This window comes from Lytechinus variegatus, chromosome 17 (genome assembly GCF_018143015.1).
Source record: "Lytechinus variegatus isolate NC3 chromosome 17, Lvar_3.0, whole genome shotgun sequence".
Lineage (NCBI taxonomy): Eukaryota > Metazoa > Echinodermata > Echinoidea > Temnopleuroida > Toxopneustidae > Lytechinus > Lytechinus variegatus.
This window is the reverse complement of record NC_054756.1, coordinates 12219996-12243958: the sequence shown is the minus strand read 5'-3', so window position 1 is coordinate 12243958 and position 23963 is coordinate 12219996. Positions and strand designations below refer to the sequence as shown.

Below are 23963 nucleotides of genomic sequence, written 5' to 3'. Positions count from 1 at the left end.
CTAGCAAAACACTCTAAATCAGGTAGGCCTATCAATCTATCGCTAACGCCCCCGCCTAGTACCAACTACCATTATTACAAAAATAGCCCTTTAGAAGTTGAATCCCGTTTGTTAACTTTCAGAAGCCCCCTTTTCAATTTCAGAATACCTATTGAAAGCGATGCTTTTGATCTTTCTTTTGAGGCTCATTGAACCGATCGATCGAGCAGACGGTCGGCGGACGCCGCCAGCTGTACTTGAGTTTAAATGAATAGCCAATCAACAATGGCGTTACGTTGCTAGGGGCGGAGCTTAGTATGAAGCGAAATTCGATGAAATCGAGCGTGCCAAGTATAAAAAAATTTCGAACTGACCGAAAAAAAAACACTCGCAGAAAAACTGTTTTTTTATCACTTTCCCGTCATCAAATTCACTCATTTTTTTCACACAGTAATTATGAAACATGGAAGAATCTAAAAATGAAAAAAAAAAAAATCTTCAAAATTTTGACTTTTTTATTAGTTTGTCGAATTCCTAGGAATTTTCATTTGCGACTTCTCTCTCATTTCGGTATGCCGAGTCACATATGTTAAGCTTAGTCTATATTGTTGCGACTTTATACATTGCGAAGCATTAAAAAAACCCTGTGGGATACTTTCCATAAAGTTTTCTGGTATTTTCAGGCCCAATTCATGTAGTTGCTATTTCTACATTTTTACTATTTGCTCTAAACCTTCAGGCCCAGGATACTCTCATCATCACATCCCAGCCTGCCCCCACCAGCACCCATTCACTATTCTTATACCACATTCCCCTTTCAACATGCACCCCTCCCTGTTTCTTCAAGAGACAACATTTTTAGCTCATCCGGCTCAATTTCAATTCTATATCCTCAATTTATGTCACCAATATAATTCACTACAGTGTCAACTGGGCTGAAATTAAAATTGTGTTAAATTTCGTTGCGAGATGCCAAATGAGCTCCACATCATTGATGTGCTATTTGTGTCATGTCCTGATCAAAGGCTTTCATGAAATCCCAGATTTCCATTAAAAATATGGATTGACGTGGAAGAGGTTCATCGGGTGAAGGATTGAGTAGAAATAACCAGTTGTATCACGATGTATCAAACGTAGTTGGAAAGCGACGTTTTGTCTGCAAGCTGAGAGGCTTCGTAAGGCTATGAGCAAAGACGCTGCTGCACACGGGTTATACAGTGTCGGCGAGGGGCCGGTGTGCCTGGCTGCACGCTATTGTCTGGCTCCACACGGGTGTGAGCCGCGCTGTGGTTGGCCAAAGCTGTCGGTCAATCCGTGCTCACGCAGGTGCTTGGCAGGCTGTGATTGGCTGATGTCGCCGGCGCAGCAGCGTCTTTGCTCATTGCCTGAGGAAGTCTAGCAGCTTGCAGAGGAAACGTCTCTTTCCAGCTACGTTTGATACATCGTGAGACAACTGGTTATTTCTTCTACTAAAAATATGGATTGCCCTTCTACACTTTCTTTTTTCTATCAGAATGATTGATTGCGCGCTACATTGTTTTTCTTAGATGCCACGACAAACTTAACGTCTCCTCCGACCACACCTACCAACGACCAATCCACATCCTCATCGGCCATTATCGATATGACGAGTCTTGAACCCATTGGATCCACGGCAGGGGTTGGCCCAGCAAGCGAGCCAAACCAAGGTATTTCATTTTAATGCTTATTTTGTTTGATTGATAAAGAGTGTAATCATAATAACACAGAATTGAAAAAAAAAGATATCACCAAATTTGTCTTTGCAACTACAGTACATGTAAATGACGTATCCGTCTCTGCTGCTATCATAATTGGTAATCAATGGCTAGTTTACCGCACAAAAACAATAACTTTTTGTTAAGTGCTGAAAAACACTCAGGTTGTAGTCAATGGTCTGTATATGCAGAACATGGTCAGGTTTCATTAACAGTTGACATGTTTTCATCTTACCCTTCTGCATTCCTTGTAAACGAGCTAACTTTTGTTTGACTTAACCTACAGTACATGTATGTTCATACAATGGGGTGTTAGCCTAGATCCCAGGAAGCTTACTGATTTTCCAAAGGTCAAGGTCACAGTGATACATGTATGTTTTCATCATACCCTTCTGAAGTCCTTGTAAGCGCAATAACTTCAGTGTAACTTGGCCTACGCTCATATAATTTGGTATCTATGATACTAGCATGGATCCCAGGAATATATTTTTTGAGGTCCAAAGGTCAAGTCGCCACCTTCCACTTTTCTTACTCGACCAATAATTATTTTCCACATTACAGGCGCAGAGACACTCTTGTTTCTTCATATAATGATACTGTATTGCTAGGACACCTACATGTATTAAAAGACTGGAATCCAGATGCATATCAGAACATGTTGGAAGTTGGAAATTGATGCCATCTAGATTTGAATATTCATTTTGTTATATTTTTAGCCATTACTCTTTTCTTGGATCCAGAACTAATATTTTAATAATCATATACAGAGTTTGGATAATACTCTTTCCCTCAATTAAAAAGGTGCCCTATTACAAAATCCCAACCCCCAAACATAGTAATATTAATTTGGCCTGTACATGTATACCCCCACAACTACAACTACGTGTTCTTTGATGATTGCTCCATAGATGCATGCAATTAGGCCTATAAAACTTTTAGTGCTTTACACTTTGTTTCTAAGCACTTTGCACTGCAGTTATCATCTGATTTTTATGGGGAAACGTGCCCTTCGAGTCTAGAGATCATATTATATTGTTGAGAATACACTGTCATTATTACAAAATAAAATTCATGCATATAAGTTTAAAAAATCATACGTATCTAGGTTATATAGCAAGCTTAGAGGCTGGTCAGGGGCAATCAATAAAGTAAAGTGCAGGGTATTCCTGTGTGGATTCTATCCATGGCAACACGTTTGTTGCATCAATTCCATCCTTTTATGGAAATTGATAATTCATATAAAATTTATGGGAAAAAATGACTTAATCATTATCCACTTTCTTCACTTGACAATTTTCTGAACTCTTCATTTTTTATTTTGTCTTTTCAATATTTATTTTAGTGTTATTTTGGGGTTTACATGTATTATAATTTTTTTCTCAACACTTTATATTTGTCTTGCCTAAAAGAAATTCGGCGGAGACTGAGTGATCATTTTTACAGTTGGTCTGTTACAAAAATGGTAAAAGTTTTTGCTCAACTGGGGGTACATGTACATGTATTTGGCTTTCCGGTTGATTGTTGTTTGCTGTTCATGCAATAAAAATTGCTTGACTCTCAAGGATGGTTGCAGTTGAAGGGGGGGGGGGTAGAACAATTTTTTTCTTGGATGAACTCCACATACTGGTAATCAAGGTCAAAAGGTCATTCAAGTAAAAAAAAATTGACCCTGTTTTGGCATATCAACATTTCACTCACATTATGTACACAGGTTAGCCTTCTACAGTGTACTACATGTAGTTCTTGGACCTTTGTTTAAGGAATTACAGCAAATATGATTTTCTCAATAAATTAACATAATTCATAAAATAAGCACAAATTTTGTGCAATTTACTTTGTGATATCAACAAGTGGAGCGCCTTATTTTGGCTTTTCTCTACTTTCATGCAAATTTTTGTCGCAATCAAAGGATCCATGGCCAAGATCTTGAGGGGGGTCGTGATGGCCAAGATAGCTCATGCTTCACACTTGCAATATCTGTTTGATTTAATACACATCTGCTCAGAATATTTAAGTTTCAGGTCTAAATTCATTAGTCATCCAAAAAATTGAGCCCATGCTTTTAGCTCTTAGTTTTCATTTAGGCATTAATATTTGACTACTTTAACTGATCTACATGTCTATTTAATACATATACATGTAGAAAGAAGAGAGCTAAAAGTATCAGTTTTTAGTTTACATAACAAAGAAAAAATTGCAACAAAAATAAAATTTTGGATAGCGTGCGATCACTGAAAAGGCGGATGAAAAGATACCCCCCCCTCCCCCTTGGCGAAAGCTGTCAAGATTCCTGCAAGCCATTTCCTTTTCCTGGCCTATAGTATTATTAAAGGGTCAGTGTTTGGTAAAGCTTGAACAAAATCTGTCCTTTTTGGGTCATGTGATGGAAAATACTTTATTAAATAGACGTGTTTGAAAACGTTCATTGACAGAGTTTAACTTGTAAAATTGTAGCTTAACACGCATATGCATGTATGCATACACTGTATTGACTGTAGTCATGGAAATGCTGTGTGATATTTTGTGATTATCCCATCATCAAGGTTCACATTATCTGAAGACCCGCTTGGGCCCTAGACTTCCCCTGGAACCATTTGCAGGTGTGGTTGAGATTGGCTACCAAGGTACCTGGGGTGCTGTGTGCTATGATGGATGGAGTATGGCTGAGACACAGGTTGTTTGTCGAAGTCTTGGATACAGCCATGCTATTGAGTTCCAACCGTCTTTTGTAGACCCAGTGAACGTTGCTGTCAATGATGTTAAATGTACAGGTGCTGAAGAGAATCTAGCATTTTGTGAATACAGCAGTCCCCCATCTTATACAAGCTGTGGATTAACTATTGCCGTGAAATGCTCCGGCACTGGTGAGTCATTGATTTCCTCATCTTTCAGGTTGAAAATTAAAAAGAAAAAAAAAACATTACCAGTAGGTGAAAACATCACAGTGTACAGGTCATGGAGATTTGGAAATGATTTGCAAAGCAAAGAATCACTTTCTAGAATTTGTAGTATTAATACTAGTTGACATTGATTTACATTTATATAGAGTCAAAGGTAAGGCTACTCGATAACTTTGATTGATGCAATAAACCAAATGCAAATTTGAACTTCTTTATTCACAGATGCATATGAGAGGAACAATTTGAATACGGTATAAGATATTTTTGCTACACACAAAACAAATCAATTTGCTGTGACAATCTCAACCATTCACATCAGCTCTTTGCCACTTGGCTTGACCCTGGGTCAAACAACTAATGATAATAATAGGCATTTATATAGCGCCATCTATCTAGAAATATTCTATTCCGAGGCGCATTGTTATTATTATTACTCGGCTTTAGCTCGAGCTGCCTTTCAGCGCTCATGCATTCAAGGAATTAATTCTGCCGGGTACCCATTCACCTCACCTGGGTGGATTGCAGCACAACATGGATAAATTTCTTGCTGAAGGAAATTACACCATGGATGGGATTTGAACCCACGACCCTCTGTTTCAAAGTCAGAAGACTTATCCACTGGGCCACAACACTCCACGCTCAATTATGAATAAGATGGCATGAATTACAGGTCATAGCCCATGTGAAGGGTCTTTTATTTGTGAAACATTGATCATTAAAAAAAAAACCTGGGATTTTACTCTTGTTTAGCTCTTCATGCATTTACCCATAAACCCTATGGCCCGCATTCACCAAGGTAGTTTTCAAAACCCACATTTGAGTCCATGGTTTATGCAGATTTCCTTCATAAATTATGCTTAATTTAGCGCGTATCGGGCGCATGTATAAAACATGTCCAATGCTGATGCGCGAATTTGTCACAGTGCGCCAAATTGACGCCTGTTACCATGGTAAGATACGCTATTTTATTGAGTCCACTGTTTTTATTCATGAGTCCACTCTTCAATTTAATTCAAGACTTTATTCCAGACACAGCTGCATTTAAGCCGAGGTCAATATAAACACACTTCATAGTATACATGTACATTAAGACAGACATACAGTGAAAAAACAAAACAAAGAACAGGTAATTAGAAAAAAAAGAATCACACTAAAATGATACTAGAAGTGCACAATACTCAAAACAAAATGACAGCATTGTATGAAAACTACATAATGTGTATTAAATAGATATAGCAAAATGAGTAACTTGTTTCAACGAAAGACGAATATACATGTATGCAACTATTTGATAGTAGATCACGACTCATGATTCTGCCATTAAATTGTTGTACCAAAGCTTCCACAATTCTGATACATCTCTTAGAGCTCTGCAGTGGGTTAACCAATAATTTCAGAAATGTAAATTCTTTCAGTAAACTTAAGTTAAATTTATAATAACTGCTTGATATGAAGGAACATGGGAGTCGGCAAACATTCTACTAGCACTAGTGTCTGGGCAACTGAGGGAGCATTCTCATTGCATCGTTATAAGCTATTATAAAATAGGTGTATTATTTCAAGCATCCCGATTGGCTAATACGTGTCACATGACATCGAACTTTTTTTGTGCACTGCACGGCAGCGGAAAAGATGCGCAACGAAAACTGACATTGCACGCTCAAGCTAACAAGTGCGGTAGAAGTCCCGGGAGAAGTCCAACATAACTGTACTTTAAGTTTTTAAGAATTTGTTTCTGTGATGCTATTTTATAAATCAAATAATGAACTTGCTCTGTTGTGCATAAAAGTAAATGCAGACAAAGCTTGGTTTCTTCAGATGGTGCACACTGGGCACTTGCCGCCAGCGGCTCGTGCACAGTGCGGCACCTATGTAAAGAAACCTCTCATCCTCTGCATTTCCACTACCGCACTCGGCTGCATGCATTATTGTTTACATTTTTACAGTACCATATTATCCTTAAACTACTTTTCTTACATGTACCACGAATGTGTAGTATACAGCAGAGTACAAAATGCTCGAAATAATACAACCTTAACATAACACTGAGAGAGCCCATTACTGTACGGAACTTCCTGCACAGTTTGTTCCCTTGTGCTTCAGTTTGCGACACTGTCTAAAGATATCTCTATCACCACATAGGCCGTCAGTAAAAGTATGACAAAAATATGTGGTCTCCTCAGTCCTTACAAGTATCAAGTTTTGCGTGGGAAAGATAGAATTAGAAATCTGGAAATACTATTAACCCTAAAAATATTGGAGGGGGGGGGGCTGATTCAGCCCCCCTCAAGATTTTCCGCAACGCATAATTTTTTAGTACATTGCTCACTGACTTACTTTCAAGTCTCGCGCAACATTTGAGATCAAAATTGTGACCCTCAGATACGCGATTCTGAAATAACGCAACATTTGGTAAGTGCATGCAGACCCAAAATTGCTCAAAATCGTGAATTTGTGTTCAAATCCAATGCAAATACGGTAGTGTTTTTGTCTCGCCCACCAGAGGTGAAGGCGAGACTTGGGGATCCAAATGTAGTCTGTCCGTCGTCCATCCTTCGTCCGTCCGTCATAAACCTAATGACACATAACTCCACACCCGAATGTCACTTTTGAACCAAACTGGGATGGTAGACAGACTTGGGGGCCCTGCATGTTATGCTGCCGTTGGAGGTCAAATGGTAAGGTCAAAGGTCATTTTCAGGTCAACGTTAAAGTTTACATGCAAGACTCTTGTGACACCTAAACTCTGCAACCGTCGGTCACTTTTCAACCAAACTTGGATGGTAGATGAACTTAATAGGCGACCTGCATGTTATGTTGCGGTCAGAGGTCACATGGTAAGGTCATTTTCAGGTCAACATTAAAGTTTAAGTGCAAGGCTCTTATGACAAATATTATTCCATCCCAGTCATTTCATAATGAAGTTTCAATACAATTCAGTTTCATGCCCTTTCAAATCACAATATTTCTGGTTATTTTTATAAGTGGGTGAGACACAAAATTGCTTTTGCCTTGTTAACAAAAATTATGTAAAAGTATACTTGTTTTCCTTTTACTGATTAAAATCAATTAATTTCATCTTGTTTATGGTCAAAATGCAGTCCCCAACAATTTCCATTGAAAAAATAATAAACAAAATGGTGAAAAATAGAGATTATAAATGTGACATTGAATTTTTTAGAGCATATTTGATCAACTTTCTGTAAAGAGTCTGTGAACATTATTCAGGCATTATTTAGGTTAGAGCAAACTTTCGATTTTATGCATGTATGCTAATTAGCATAAGGTTTCCACAAAATTTGATCATGTAGTTTGTGTAGATTATGCCATGGGTAAACCTGTGACAATTTTCGTTGCGATCGGGCAGTCGACGGCCAAGAAAATATGCGAAGCTTTGGAGCGGATTTCTTTCTTCTTTTGTCTCGATAAGAAGAAAATGATATGCTTTGGAGCAGCTTTCTTTGTTCTTTTGCTCAATAAGACAAAAATACTATGCCTTGGAATGGAAATTTGAGCGTGAAAATGGGGGTCCCCTCCGCGGCACATACCCACTATGCATTTTATACTGAGTGCCCCCCGGGATGTGGAGATAGTTGCATATTTATTTGTTTGCTTTGTACATGTACAGATGATCTGAAGACCCGGTTGGTTGGGGAAGGTGAATCCCAAAATGAAGGAAGAGTTGAGGTTTACTACCAAGGTGTTTGGGGTGCAGTCGGTTTAAATGACTGGGATACAGACGACGCGCATGTAGTTTGTCGTAGTGTTGGATACAGCCGTAGTCTGTATTACATCCTACTCCACACCCAAGGCCCAGGAAACATCGTTCTGGACAATGTACGGTGTACGGGGAATGAGACGAACCTTGCATTTTGCGAACACTCCGGTCTGTACCTTCGTGAAAACTCTTATCAAGATTTTGTCGCAGCGGGAGTTAAGTGTGATGGTATGTATGAACAATAGAGTACCGAAGTGTGACATCATCAGTCACTGTAAATGAAAATGTTTATTTATTTATTAGAACATATTTAATCAGGTACAAAAGATCTGTATAAAACTGTTTCTCATCAATGACCTGATGAAAACATAAAGAACAACATAAATCATCAAATCATACATGAAAATAAATTCAAAATCTAAATCAAAGATAACAAGACTTAGTAACATAAACAAAAACAAATATTACTCAAATGATAATATGAATCAAACTAAAATATTTTTTAAATTATTAAAAGGGAGCAGTAACTAATTTTAAAATTACTAATTGTATAATTTATTCGCTGATAAAAGCAATGAACAATGAAATAATTCTGGCACAATAGAAAATTGAGTGAAAAAAATGTATGTTTGAGAAGTAATAAAAACGTTCCTAATTTTAATTCCCACCATGTCTTAGGTACATGTATCCATATTCATTCATTTCAAACAGTTAAATCAATAAAACATTTCATGTTTTTTTTGCTTGAAATAAAAAAAAGTCTTTGCAATTTTTCAGATGGGAGTGACTTTTAAATAAAATATTTACCTACTGCTGCTTGACGCCAAATAAGTAATATGTAAAAGTGATAGATAAAGTTATTAAAAGATTTAATCAAATCTTCTCAATCAGTCTGTTGTTTCTTTTACAATGATTATATAGGAAAATATACATGGATAAATTGGATATTGATAACAAAATATACCTTAACTTTACAATAATAGTAGACTCGAGCCCCCATCATCTCTTATGGCCTGACATGCCCCACTCGGCCCAGGTGGTCGGTCCAGTTCCTGGCCTCCGCAGCTTGCGATGTCTCTTCCACTCGGCCTCTGCCTCCGCAGACAGTGTTGCCCCTTGATGAGTAGCCCCCAGATCAGAGAGATGTGGCTTCAATGAATTAGTGGACAAGATCGAGCCCCCAATGATGACATGAATTTTGACCAATCATGTCGGTGGAGAACCGGCGGCAGCTGGGGTGGTTATCTCGTCACCGACGTAATCCCTCAGTTTTAAATTCGACTTACTATACTTACATCTGTGGTCTATTCAGCTTACTAGGTGGTTCTCTCTGGCTTACTGAAATTAACTTCCTAATATACCCTACCGTTACTAGAACTATCTGTATAATTTCTATAAAGTAATTCAAAGAATTTCAGTAACAGATGAGTGCATAAAGCAACACATTCTTATTAATAAATAGACACTTCCTGTGCATCTGTACACCTACATTCATCAATGCTAGAGCACTGTCTTGGCTATTTATGACACCTGTATGAAAATGCTTCACCTAATAAGAAATATTTCTAACCCCTGTACAAAAATATGACCTAAACCTGGTACACTTGTGCTCTAAAGGGGGGCGGGGGATCAAACACTTCCAGCGCTTGATTTTGAAATATTCAAAACATGTACATTTTTATCTAGGTTTAAATATTCGCAACACATGAGCTATCTTTATAAACTCAGAACATGAGTCTAATCAAAGGAATTAAATTGATAAATTTCTTCCATGACACAGATCAAATACCAAGAATCCGTTTCACAAGTATCCCTCTTGGTGCATGGGATCCCGAGGATAAAATGGTTGAATTCTACATAGATGGGGATTGGAAGCCTCTTTGCCAAAATGCCACCTTCAGTTTAAATTTAGACGCAATCTGCAGAACCGTTGGATTGATGCTTTATCGAGTACTGCAATTCATTCCCAATAACAACATGAACAAGGAGGGTGTGGCTCTTCATTGCCCTGCTGATGTCGTGGACTTGTCACAGTGCAATTCTTCTTCGGATTTTTGTGAATTTGTCCTGGGTGCTTCATGCCTTTCAGGTGAGGCCACTCGTATATTAAGTAAATTCCTTACAGGACAAGTCCACCCCAACAAAAACTTGATTTGAATAAAAAGAGAAAAATTCAACAAGCATAACATTGAAAATTTCATCAAAATCGGATGTAAAATAAGAAAGTTTTGACATTTTAAAGTTTCACTTCATTTCACAAAACAGTTACATGTATATGCACATCTCGGTAGGTATGCAAATGAGGGAACTGATGACATCACTCACTATTTCTTTTGTATTTTATTATATGGAATGTGAAATATTTTGATTTTCTCATCATTATCATGTGAAATGAAGTTTCATTCCTCCCTGAACACGTGGAATTCCATTGTTTTAACATTTTGTGCTTCAGGCAAGGAGGTCCTAATCATCAAATTCGTAAAAAATGAAATATTGTATAATTAAAACAAAAAACAAAAGAAATAGTGAGTGAGTGACATCATCGACTCTCTCATTTGGATGTAACTGGCTCGTTCATATAGCTATTTTGTTAAAAATAAGCGAAAGTTTGAAATGTCATAACTTTCTTATTTTACATCCGATTTTGATGAAATTTTCAGCATTGTGCTTGTCTGATTTTTCTCTATTGATTCAAATAAACATTTTCTGAGGTGGACTTGACCTTTAAAGAAATACTGTGGTGTTTAGTATCGCCCGAATGGAGTTCAGCAGACTGAAGCTTAGTTAGTAATCAATTTTCCTGTTGGTTTGTTTAATAGTCTGTTCCAAAATGTTGAAGTTTTTGTTCAAGTTCGTCTCATTTCTTTATTTCTGCGGTAATTTTGATCACACTTGTTCCAAAGGATGCTTTGGTAATACAGGGAATGCCAACCATTCTGGTCTCTCCATAGTTTCTATGGATTGACACAATGTACATGTACCGTGTTTATCACTCCGCAAATATGTTTGAGGCGGGCCCAATATCCATTCAAGCAAATAAGACTTTGGATTCATACATATACGTACATGTAAGGCCGCTGAAACTCGATGTTGAGTTTCCCTTCGCCCGCCCACGTTATGAAATTTGGCCCGCGTTTGAAAATCAAATTCTGAAAAAAAATCATGAATTTACTATTTTGACATAGATCTAGATTCAAAACTGATATAAAACATTAATATATGCCGGTATTTTGTTCATGTTGTATTTTTGTTGATTTTTTTACCAAAATGGGAGTGAAGACAAAAGTAGGATGGTACACTGATGATGTGATGCATGATTTCTATGAAGACAGTTACATGTAGGCCTACGTGATGTACAAAAAATCTGAATTTTTTTTTTCACAAATCTTAATTAGATCTGCATGGAACTAGATCTAAGTGTCTGACATGTCATCATATTCATAACTTTTAAAGTATCACTGATCATCTTGTGTGAGTTTTAGGTCACTTGATCAAGGTCGAAGGTCATTAAAGGTCAATGAACTTTGACCATATTGGGGTATCAGTCTTAAAGGGATGGTCCGGGCTTAAAATATTTAAATGGAGTAAAATTCACAGAGCAAAGTGATAAAATTTCATCAAAATCGGATAAAACAAAGTTAATGAATTTTAAATTTTATTAATATTTTCTAAAAACAGTTCAAATATGAATATTCATTCGGTGGGCTGATGATGTCACATCCCCACTCTCCTTTTTCTTTAATATGTTATTACATAAAATCATAAATGTTTCATTTTTTTATACATTGTGTAAATGATGTGTCTCCATTATGATGAAATAAAGTTGTGGCAATAAATAACTAATGCACTAAATCAGTTGTCAGTCAAATTGTTTTAGTTCTTGGTAGAAAGATTTTGAATAAACCTTATTTCCTATAATAAAATAAAAAAGAACAAGTGGGGGATAAGACATCATCAGCCCACCTAATTAATCTTCATAAAGACATGTCAAGAACTGTTCCACCGGAATAATGCAAATATTTAAAATTCAATAACTATGATTTTTATCAAATTCTCAGCATTTTGCTCTCTTAATTTTATTTCTGGAAACTTGGACATGATAATAATTATCCGCTTTTATATAGCGCTTATTACATCGGAACAACGTTTCTAAGCGCTTTACAGATGCATACGATATATCTTTACAGATATATATCTTATATTCATGTAAGAGGAATCGACTATCACTGATAATATTGCACAAGTTTCAGGTCACTTTATTAAGTCAGAGGTGATTTTAGGTCAATGAACTAAGTATTTTTATGTTTTTTTTTTTAGTTTCTTAGTCTTCTATAAAGTAATCACTGCTGATATTATTGAACCACACGATGCAAGCCAGAGGTACTCACTCCACTTGTAATGGAGTTATATTTGAGTTTTTTGCTTTAAATTTGTGTGTATTTTTGCCCATTTTCGTGCAAAAATTTGTGTTACTATGTATTACTGAGAATACCTCATTTGTTACGGACAGTGTAGTAAATATTACTGACAACCTGCCATCCTGTAGGGTTGGCATCTCTGGTAATACCACATCTAGGGCTCGAAAGGTCAAGTTTTTTTTAGCTCTTCCGGCCCGCAATGCCAGATGGATTTATACCAGACATGGCGTTCGTCGTCCGTTCACAATTTCAAAATGCTTCTTCTTAATTGTCATTTCAAGTTCGATTTCAATTCTTTTTGCGTCATATGATATCACTACACGTAGGTGGGGGGTTCAAAATTTCTACAAAGTATTTTGAAAATCATTAAATATGCTAATTTATGTGCATTTTCAAAATTTACAAAAAATGCTTCTTATTTATTTGATGACTGATTTGGATTTTTTTTTGCTTCCATCTTCATCAGGTTCACCCAACTTCTCAACAGAATTTTGAAATTTTGTATGCTATTTTATGCATATTTTTAAAATTTCCCATATTAAAATGCTTAGTCTTTATTTGTTTACCGATTTTGATTTTTTTTCTTCCATCTGGTAGAGCTTCATGAGGTTCACCAAACTCGTGCACAGAATTTTGAGTAGAAAATTATGCTAATTTATGCGAAATTCCTAAATCACAGAAATTGCCTCTTTAAGTGTTGACCAAATTTCAAAATTCTGAACTTCTTCGTCATTTCAAGTCCGATTTCAACTTAATTTGCTTTTATACATGTATGATAGCATTTTAATAGGTGGGGGATTCAAAACTTGTACACAGAATTTTGAAACTCATTATTTTTCAAAATTTACAAAAAATGCTTCTTTTAATATTTGTTATTACCTATTTTGATTTTTTTTGCTTCTTTCTGGTAGAGCTTCATGAGGTTCACCAAATTTTTTCTCAGGAAGTTTGAAATTTTGACTAGAATTTTTTTTTGAATATGCATAGATTAGCAATTAATTTTTGTCTCACCTGCATAGCATATTGAGACTATAGGCGCCGCTTTTCCGGCGGCGGCGGCGGCGTCAACACCAAATCTTAACCGAAGGTTAAGTTTTTGAAATGACAGCATAACTTAGAAAGTATATTGACTTGGTTCATTAAACTTGGACATAAGGTTAGTCAAGTATTACTGAACATCCTGCCTGAGTTTCATGTCACATGACCAAGGTCAAAGGTCATTTAGGGTCAATAAACTTAGACCATGTTGGGGAATCAAAATCTTAACCTACATGTAAGGTTAAGTTTTTGAAATGACTGCATAACTTAGAAAGTATAGTGGCTTGGTCCATGAAACTTGAACATAAGGTTAATCAAGTATCACTGAATATCCTGCATGAGTTTCATGTCACATATCAAAGTCAAAGGTCATTTAGGGTCAATGACATTTGGCCAAATTGGATCATAACTTTGAAAGTTTATGGATCTGATTCATGAAACTTGGACATAATGAAGTATCACTGAACATCTTGTGCAAGTTTCAGGTCACATAATCAAGGTCAAAGGTCAATGAACTTTGGCCACGTTGGGGGGTATTTGTTTAATTACCATCATATCTCTGTAAAGTGTATTGGTCTAGTTCATAAGACATGAAAATAACCAAGTATCACTGAACATCTTGTGCGAGTTATAGTAGTTTTCAAAGTCAGCACTGCTGCCATGATATTGAATCGCGTGATGCAGGTGAGACCGCCAGAGGCATTCCACTTGTTAAAATTATATATGCTAATTTATGCATATTTTTAAAAAAATTCACATTTTCCTTCTTCAATTGTTGATTGATTTTTTTTCTGCCATCTGGTGAAACTGTATGAGGTTCACCAAACTTTTGACTAGAAAATTATTCTATTGTACTTCATGCAAAATTTATTAATCACAAAAAAATGCTTGTTTATTTGTTGACCAATTTTTATTTTATCTTCATCCACCTGGTAGAGCTACATGTACATGAGGGTCACCAAATTTTCACACAGAATTTTGACTGGAAAATTATTATTGCTTTATGCAAATTTATTCATAAATCACAAAAAATGTTTATTTCACCTCCATTTGTCAATCAATTTTGTGTGTTTTGTGTGCGATGTTGAGGATGATGTGGGTCAGATGCCATGTAAGGGTCAAGAGGTCAATTTTGTGTTCAAAATCTTGTCATTTCGTTATTTCTGCATAATTATCTTTACACTTGGTATAGTGTACATGTACAAATGATCCTCGGGTAATACCACATGTGTGTTTTTCAGGATAATAGACTCAAAGGTCATCTAGGGGTGAAAATGACAAGTTTTTGTTCAACTTGCTCTTGTTTCTTTGTATGTACATGTATATCTGCATCATTTAATGTGTTTATACATGTACTTGATACAAATAATCATTGGGTAATACCACACATGGAGTATTGTGGCCCAGTGGATAAGTCTTTTGATTTTGAAAGAGAGGGTCATGGGTTTGAATCCCAGCCATGGCATAATTTCCTCCAGCAAGAAATTCATCCACATTGTGCTGCACTCAACCCAGATGAGTTACATGTAGATGGGTACCTGGCAGGAATTCATTCCTTGACATGCCACTACCCTGTAAAAGGCTGCGGGGCTAGAGCCAGGGTAATAATAAGCCAGTTCGTAGTTCCTTTCTGCGCATGATCAAAAGATACTACGCATGATCAGAAGAAGGTCATTTGTACTAAAGTGACATGGTGCTTTAAAATCTAATGAGATAAGCACCAACTTTGATGTCTTGATTATTCATATATTCGTTTGAATTGTCGTTTTCATTTACATCCACAAAAAACAACAATGCGTCCACAAACGACTGGTATTTCAGTTTGCCAAGTACATTGTGCAACATGCTATGGTATGCATTCAAAGTAAGAATGCAGCAAATACCTTCATAAAGTGTTCAGTGGTGTGCTGTTCTAGTCACCTGGTCTATTCAATTTCTTCATCCTGCTATGTAAGGCATTATTACGTATTATCTTGCGTTGAAATCTGCTTATCATGATGAAAGAAATGAAAGGTCATTTGACCAAAATTGCCCATGAAGTAACTACGAACTGGTCTATATCCAAGTCCTTTGGAAGCGCATAGGGAGGTAATGACATTATGTGATATGCGCTATACAAGAACTGTGTTATTATTAGTATTATAATAATTACCACACATGTTCTTTAGGATGATAAGGTCAAAAGTTACATGGCATACATGTATTTAATTGATGGCAACATCAGGCGAGAGTCATGGTTTGTGAGCCTAATAATAAAAATATAATTTTGTGATAGATTTTGACATATTCAGAAAGGTACATGTATATTCTCCCCTTTCTATTTCCACTTTTGGCAGGGAGTCAATTTGCTATAATATGGGGATACTACCTAATTCCTACATCATTGGATAATCTTTCACATGGAAATGAATATTTTTAATTCACACGTAGCTTCAAATAGTTTTTCCCAGGTAATAGCGGGAAAACTGACCAATCATTTATTTATAATGTATGTACAATACTCGTGAATATTCAAGAAGGGATACACAAAACTAATGACTCTTCAAACCTACAACCGTATTTTTGTTATTAATCGGGTTTCCAAATTTCATTAATTACAGATCCGCCTGCCGTTCGGCTAACAAATGGAACTGGACCAGGTCAAGGCAGAGCGGAGGTTTATTTTGCCAACGAGTGGATGACATTAACAGCACATCCAACATCTATCGCATTTGACATGTCTCGTCATATCTGCAGAGAAATTGGATATTCTGATCTATCTGTTTCCTACATCGATGGGTCCTTTGGCCTTAATACTGATACAGTGTTTGCCAACAGTGTGATACAGCGTCCTGGTGATTCTCAATATGTATTTCTGAAGGACTCTGCAGAGAAAGGAGTTGCATTAGGCGTGGCCTGCAAAGAAAAAGGTTAGATACATGTAGCCTGGGGATTCTTTTCTACCATGTCGGACCTTCGATATAAAACAAATGGATAGCGCTCATTGTGTGCTTCCACACACCCTGGTGGCCACTTCCATTGATGATTGGATACCTGGTGGTTGTTTCATAAAGCTGTTCGTAAGATACGAATGACTTTACGCACGACTGGTGATCCTTTCTTGTGCTGTGTGATATCCCTATGTAATTGATTTAGGACCGAAGAACATGTTCCAGTCGTGCGTAAATTTGTGCGTAACTTTACGAACAGCTTTATGAAACACCCACCAGGCGTGAACGTGGGGTTTCGAAAAGTATTTTCCATATTCTAAAAATGCACCCTTAGCAAGTATTGGCATGTGAAACCCTATATCCTTAAAAAGTATCGGAACGAAATGGAACCCTTGACAAGTATTCCCTGAATTGACCCCCTAATTATAAACAAAGCAATATTCAAATTGTTATGTCACGGACGATATCACAGACGTCGGCTTTCATTTCGGGTTTAGTACCACCCCATCTCCCACACGTCGGACTCTAAACACGTAGTGTTGCAGCAGAAAGTACATCCTTTATTGGCTTTTTTATACAAATTTGACTGTAAACAGGTACATGTAGCTTTCCTAGCGAAATATATGTCAATTTTTCCGTATTTTAGTTTTTTGACACGCTCTTTTCGTTACGTAACATGCCCAATCTAAAAAAAGAGATCCTTTATGCATTTATTTAGTCATGCCCCCCCCTGTCCCCCGGATCGCCTTGGGAATCTTCTCTACCATGACGGAACCTTCGATTTAAAGAAAATGGATAGTACTCATCGTATGCTGTCACACTTATGACATTGAAACTACAGGAAAAGAACTTCATGACATAATTAACAGTATGTGGGGCAATACCAAATACGTAGAAAATAACATGCACATGGAAGAGTAAAAAAGTGGAACTTGACCAAGGTCAAAGGTAACTTAGGGTCAACAAACTTTGACCCTATTGGGGGAATTTGTGAAATTGTTACAACTTTAAAAATTTTTAGATCTAGTTTATTATAAAACTTGGGACATAAGAGTAACCATGTACATGTATCCCTAAATATATTGTGTGTCTTTCAGGTCACATGACCAAAATTAAAGGTCATTTTAATAGGGTCTATGAGCTTTGGTTGTGTTAGGTTTTTTGTTGAATTGGCATCATAACTTAGAAAATTTATGGATCTAAACATGTAGTTCAGGAAACAGACATAACAGTAATTAAGTATGAATGATTGTTTTGCACATGTCTTTAATATTTAGGTCACATGATCATGGTCAAAGGTCATGTTGGGTCATTGGACATTGTATTTTGTTATCATCTGAGTGTTTTCTTTTGTGAATAGTTATTTAGTAGCTGTTTCCAAAGCCAGCATTGCTGCTACATATTGTATCACGTAATGCAGGCGAGACTGCCAGATGCGTTCCACTTGTTTTATATCGATCGTTGATACAGTTTCTCATCTTTAAAATTGAAATGGTCAGACAGGCCCGAATTCACAAAGGTGGTTTTTAAAACCATTGGTCGAAGCTATGGTGCCAGATGTCCTGTATAAATTACTCATATTTACTGCGTATATTAGAAATTACAATGATGATGCGCACTTTTGTCAGAGTGTGCCAAATTCACACTATTTTAACACTGTTTTGAATAAATGAGTCCACTCTTCAAACGGTGGATGAATAAAAGAGTGTATTTAACCCTGAAGAGACGGAGGGGGGGGGGGCTGATTTACATGTATCCCCTCCTCAACATTCTTTGCTATATATACTCCACGCAAAATATTTTGACCACGTTGTTCGCTGACTTTTTACTTTCAAATCTAGTGTAACTTTTGAGACCAAAATTGCGACCCCTAGGTACATGTACGTGGTTCTAAAAGCATGCAACATTTCATATAACATGTGCATGCAGACCCGAAATTGCTTGAAAACGTGAATTAGTGTACAAATCCAATGCAAATAGTTTTGTAGCCAAATTTCATATTTATCATTATTTTCTCTTGAGGTGATTAAAATCACATAATTTAATCATGTTATTAATGTTCAAAATGAAGTCCCTGACAATTTATGTTGAAAAAATAATTAAAGAAAAAATGTCAAAAAACATAGAAATACTTAAGAAATTTAGAAAACAATAAAACACATAAAAATAAATGTGATGTTGGTCTTGTTGGATTTTTTTAAAGGTATTTTTGATCAACTTCCCATAAAGAGCCTGTGAAGCAAACAAGCATTTTAGGGGCATTATTTAGTTACTTACAGGCTTCTAGAGCAAACTTTTGACTACACATAAATTAGCATAATTAATTAGCAATGAGATTCTTCTGAAATTTGATCTTATAGTTTTGTAGATGCCATGGGTAATGCGTGTGATTGACGGCCGAGCTGCCCCCCCCCCCTCAGTCTTCTTTAGGCATCGAAATAGCCCAGTCTACATATTTTAACTCTAAATACATGTACATGTAGACTGGGCTATTTTGATGCCTAAAAGGGGGGGGGGGAGTCGGACTGATTCAGTTCCCCTTATGATCTTGATAATCTACATGTAGTCTTCGCAGTCATTAACCACTTGACTGCGTAGTATGTAATATTACGTGCTGGACGAGTGTACCATCTGTGCAAGGCACGTAATATTACGTCCTTGACCTATCTTCTGTTTGAGGCGTCAGCACCGTGCTGTTAATACCCCTACGATGAAAACAGCGAGTGTATATCAAATTTCAGACTATGGACACGAGATGGCGCTATTCCACAAAAGTTATCGAAACTTTTGCAATGATTTATAAATGTTTGTATTCACTTAGCCATAGTGAAAGTGTACAACGCTCCGTTCAAAATGGCGACTCGCAGTGGAGAAGTGAATCAGAAGGATTTGGACGATAGGAGTGATAAATTTAGTGAAAGATCTAGGTCAGAAGGGGAGGATTATTTTTTTAATGGATATTGGAAATAGTGATGAGGAAAGTGATGTGATTACTAGTATCAAAAATTTTCCCCAAGTTGCTGTCGGTTGTAGTCCCAAATAGATCTAACTTTTTAGTCCCATAGTAGCACCAGGGGGGTCGGCATTACAGCCTAAAGCAGTCAAGTGGTTAATAATAAGACAATAATTTAAGATTTTTTTTTTAATATGGTACATTATTATTCTATTTTGTCTCACCTGCGAAGCAGAGTGAGACTATACATGTACATGTATGATGGTCTGCGCACCTAACAATTTGAGTTCAGATTTAACATGATTTTTTTCTTATTACACAAAATCTTTGAGTTGATAATGTTTCTTAAATTATTAAGAGTAAGTGTACCAAATTTCCCATTAAAAAATGAAAGAAAATATAGGATTTTCTTGAAAAAACTTCGGGCAGTCATTTTCAGATTGAAAAAAAACAATGGTACCCCATGTCTGCGCACTCATTCACTTTGCACACGTTTCGGGGATTTTGATGACAAAGGCTGCATTTTTGAGGCCGTCACATGAAATGCCCTGAATTCATTATTTTTCCACCATTTTGAGTAGGATTTTTTTTATGAATTCCTGCCTATGTATTGCATGTGTAAAATTTGTGCTCGTTGCGCATCTTCTTTAACTAGAATCGCGCAGATACGCGCGTGCGCAGACTTAGGAGACCGCGCAGACATGGGGGAACTGACCATACATGTACATGTAGGCGCCGCTTTTCCGATGACGGCGGAGGCATCAACACCAAATCTTAACCAAAGTTTTTGAAATGACAGCATGACTTGGAAAGTACATGTATGGACCTAGTTCATGGTTAATCAAGTACTGTATTACTGAACATCCTGCCTGAGGTTCGGGTCACATTACCAAGGTCAAAGGTCATTTAGGTTTAATGAACTTAATAGACTATGTTGGGGGAATCAACATCAAAATCTTAACCTAAAGTCAAGTTTTTGAAGTGTCATCATAACTTAAAAAAATATATGGACCTAATTCATGAAACTTGGACTTAGGTTAATCAAGTATTACTGAACATCCTGCCTGAGTTTCAAGTCACATATTTAGGGTCAAAAATCTTTGGCCAAGTTGGGGGTACATGTATATGTTGAATTACCATCATAACTAATAAAATTTATGGATCTGATTCATGAAACTTGGACATGTTACTAACATTGTTAGTAATCAAGTATCACTGGACATCCTGTGGGAGTTTCAGGTCACATGATCAAAGTCAAAGGTCAATGTCAAAGGTCAAAAAGGTGAAAGGAAATGTCAATCTCATTTTATACTTACAGTTCATTGATTTATGCACATTGATGGCATCGATAAATTAAAGTCCATTATTTCAATGTTTAGACCGCTACATCCTTGTAAAAGTGCGATTAATTTTGTGAATGCGTGTTGCTTATGTCAATGACCGACTACATCTACGGACCGCATGCGTAGCCCTTTGAGCTTGCGCCGTGTCACGCCCTTACGAAATCCAAGGATCGTTCCGACTTTGTTTGGAAGCCTCGTAAGATTTCTTCCGAGGCTTCCAAGTAATGGACATCGGTATTCATGAGACGGGGTCCCCAATTAACTTATATAATTTGCATGAATTTTTGTTTTGTTTATTCAGATACTCACTGAAACTAACTCTCATAAGACTTCTGTTGATGATGTTTACACTTATACTCTTTTATCAAGATTCTTTTATCACTGTCAATTATTGCTGTGTTTGTTCGTTACTCACCTATAAAATAATGAATGTGCTCATCACGAGCGTGAGAATTATTTTTAGTCATTCATAAAACTTTAATATTACGATTTTGTTATTAATTGCGATTTATAATGTTTTGAAAGTATAGGTTAATTGATAGGAAAAATATTTTTAGGTAATACACTATGTAGGCCTACAAATACAGCTTACAAATAAAACAGAGAGAGGAAGAGGGGGAGGGGGTTGTAGACGGGAAAGAGCGATAGGGGAGGGGTCGTGGCGTGGACAATGACAAGGGGATATGGAGATCGTGTGTGTGGGATTGGTGAAGAAGTCAATATTCGAAGCGAATATATTTTTTTTAGAATTCTACTGATGATGATGGCTGAATAATCTTTCTTTACATGTATATTTTGGTGATTTTAAATTAAAAAAATATTTTCTTGCATCATGAGTGGAAAGATCGAGGTACGTGATTCAATAAATTGCATCACAATATCACTTTAGGTGAGTAGTTTTAAATTTACAAAAATTCATGTTTTAACAGTTTATTAAAAGAAAAAATATTTTATTAATTGTAGTATAGCACTCATCCAGCGTAAACAACATGAAGAATATTTGAGGTCACGAAATCAGCTGATTCGCACTCAAACAACAGGTTAAAAGGTCACACACGTGGCACACATTCCAGGGTGGGAAATCGGGAAAGTCCGTTCAAGCACAATGATTGGCTCAAGCCCAAGATAATGAATACTAATTAGATCACGTGCCATCGGCTTTGGCATGTCTCGTTCACATTCCAACTCATTTCATGAATATTATCCACTCGCAGTAATCAGGCTAACGACGTTGTAAAGCTAACTGTATAAAAGCACAATTCCGATAGAAAATATAACATCAGTGAAATTGAAAAATTCATCCAACGATATTCAAATTATACTAGCAACTCATTGTGGGCGTAAACAGCGAAATACATATCCTCTAAAACGTTCACACAATTCGTGAATGAATTGTCAATCCACTTTGTTGAATGTGTACTTCTATCGAAATCTATTGAATCACGTACCCCTCCCGACCCAAGGTGGATTTTTCAATTGCCATAAAGATTATGCAGCCACAATGATCAAGATGAAATTAAAATCTGATCGAATTTTGATATTATTTTTGACACTTTATTTTTGACAAAATAAGTGATAATATCCGGGGATAATATCAACTGAAATTCGTAATAATCTAATAATTACATTGCCCAACCCAGTAACCTACGGTACCCCTCTCAACTCACTTTATTTTTGAGCGTATTTACTACCATTTTAAAGACGTACCGGTAAATAATGTGAGCAATGCGATACGCAAATGCGAGGTAAACATCTGCACGCTTCCCACAAAAGAGATTGGGCCTCGAGTCGAGGTTGTATCTTATAGCGTAGTGAGTGAGTCAAAGAAATCCCGGGAAGAAATCTTGGAGGAAATAATCGTCAAGTTTATTTTAGGATCTGAAAAGCAGATTGTGTTATTAAATATATTCAGGTTTTTTTGTAGATCTAGGCCTGTTTTACAGTTGTCGGCCATGGTTGTCGGGGAAGTTCACGGTTGTCGGATTTCCCCTGAAAATTTTCAGGGTTGTCGGCGCCAACCGTGACGCGTGGTAGCGAGAACAATATGCTTATCGTTCAGTAACATAAATTGTGGAATTTGTATGTCTGAGTTATATTACATGTACATACTTTGTGATATCATGGATATGGAAATAAAATGAAATGAAATAAATTGGACAGAGAGCAAATATCCTGTAGAATAAATTATGATATTGATGGATTTCCAAATATTTGGTGTTGACTGGATCAAAGGCCATGTTAAAGGTAAATGCTAGTTTTGGTAACAATATCAAAATGAGTTCGTACAGAATCCAATGAAATGACCACAAAAGTGTCTGTTTGTATAAATAAAAACATGTGCCAAAGGATTCTGGAAGAAATTGTGTAATTGCTGATAAATCAGCAAATAAGCACAGGATTTGGGTAGAGCGTCGGGCCGACGCTCTAAGCAGTAATGTACACTGTCCCACGTGCGCTTATCTGTGTTAGGGATCTTTGGTGTGAACATTTTTCAGCGTAGATTTCAAGATTTCACAAAGTTCAGTTAATGTAACTGTACCAGATCTAGATCCTCGATGATATACCCACAATTAAGCCTTGTTTTACAGACTTTCTCATGAAATCAGTGTTTACTGCAACTACTGGAATTTCTCTTTAATATGAGACCCAGAGCTTCCACGTTGTGTAGTCTTCTGCATTAGACATTTTTCTGACATTTTCACTTATCAAAAATTGTAGCTTCCGTTTACATTTAGCTTATAGGGTGGAATCCAACTTGCTATGAATAATTTAGTTTTGTTTTACTTTGATTTTTGTCTCACCTGCATAGCAGAGTGAGACTATAGGCGCCGCTTTTCCGACGTCGGCGTCAACATTAAATCTTAACCTGAGGTTAAGTTTTTGAAATGACATCATAACTTAGAAAGTATATGGACCTAGTTCATGAAACTTGGCCATAAGGTTAATCA

At 36.6% G+C, this 23963-nt stretch overlaps 1 protein-coding gene across 9 annotated transcripts in view; it reads left to right on the top strand.

Moving 5' to 3' along the window:
• Positions 1-23963, top strand: part of LOC121431006 — a 111898-nt gene that overhangs the window by 35719 nt on the left and 52216 nt on the right. For all 9 annotated transcript variants that reach the window (XM_041628463.1, XM_041628457.1, XM_041628459.1 and 6 more), the window contains exons 6-10: positions 1527-1667; positions 4259-4579; positions 8244-8561; positions 10114-10422; positions 16390-16698. In XM_041628463.1, the coding sequence (XP_041484397.1) occupies positions 1527-1667; positions 4259-4579; positions 8244-8561; positions 10114-10422; positions 16390-16698 (1398 nt within the window). The remainder of the gene's footprint in view (positions 1-1526; positions 1668-4258; positions 4580-8243; positions 8562-10113; positions 10423-16389; positions 16699-23963) is intronic.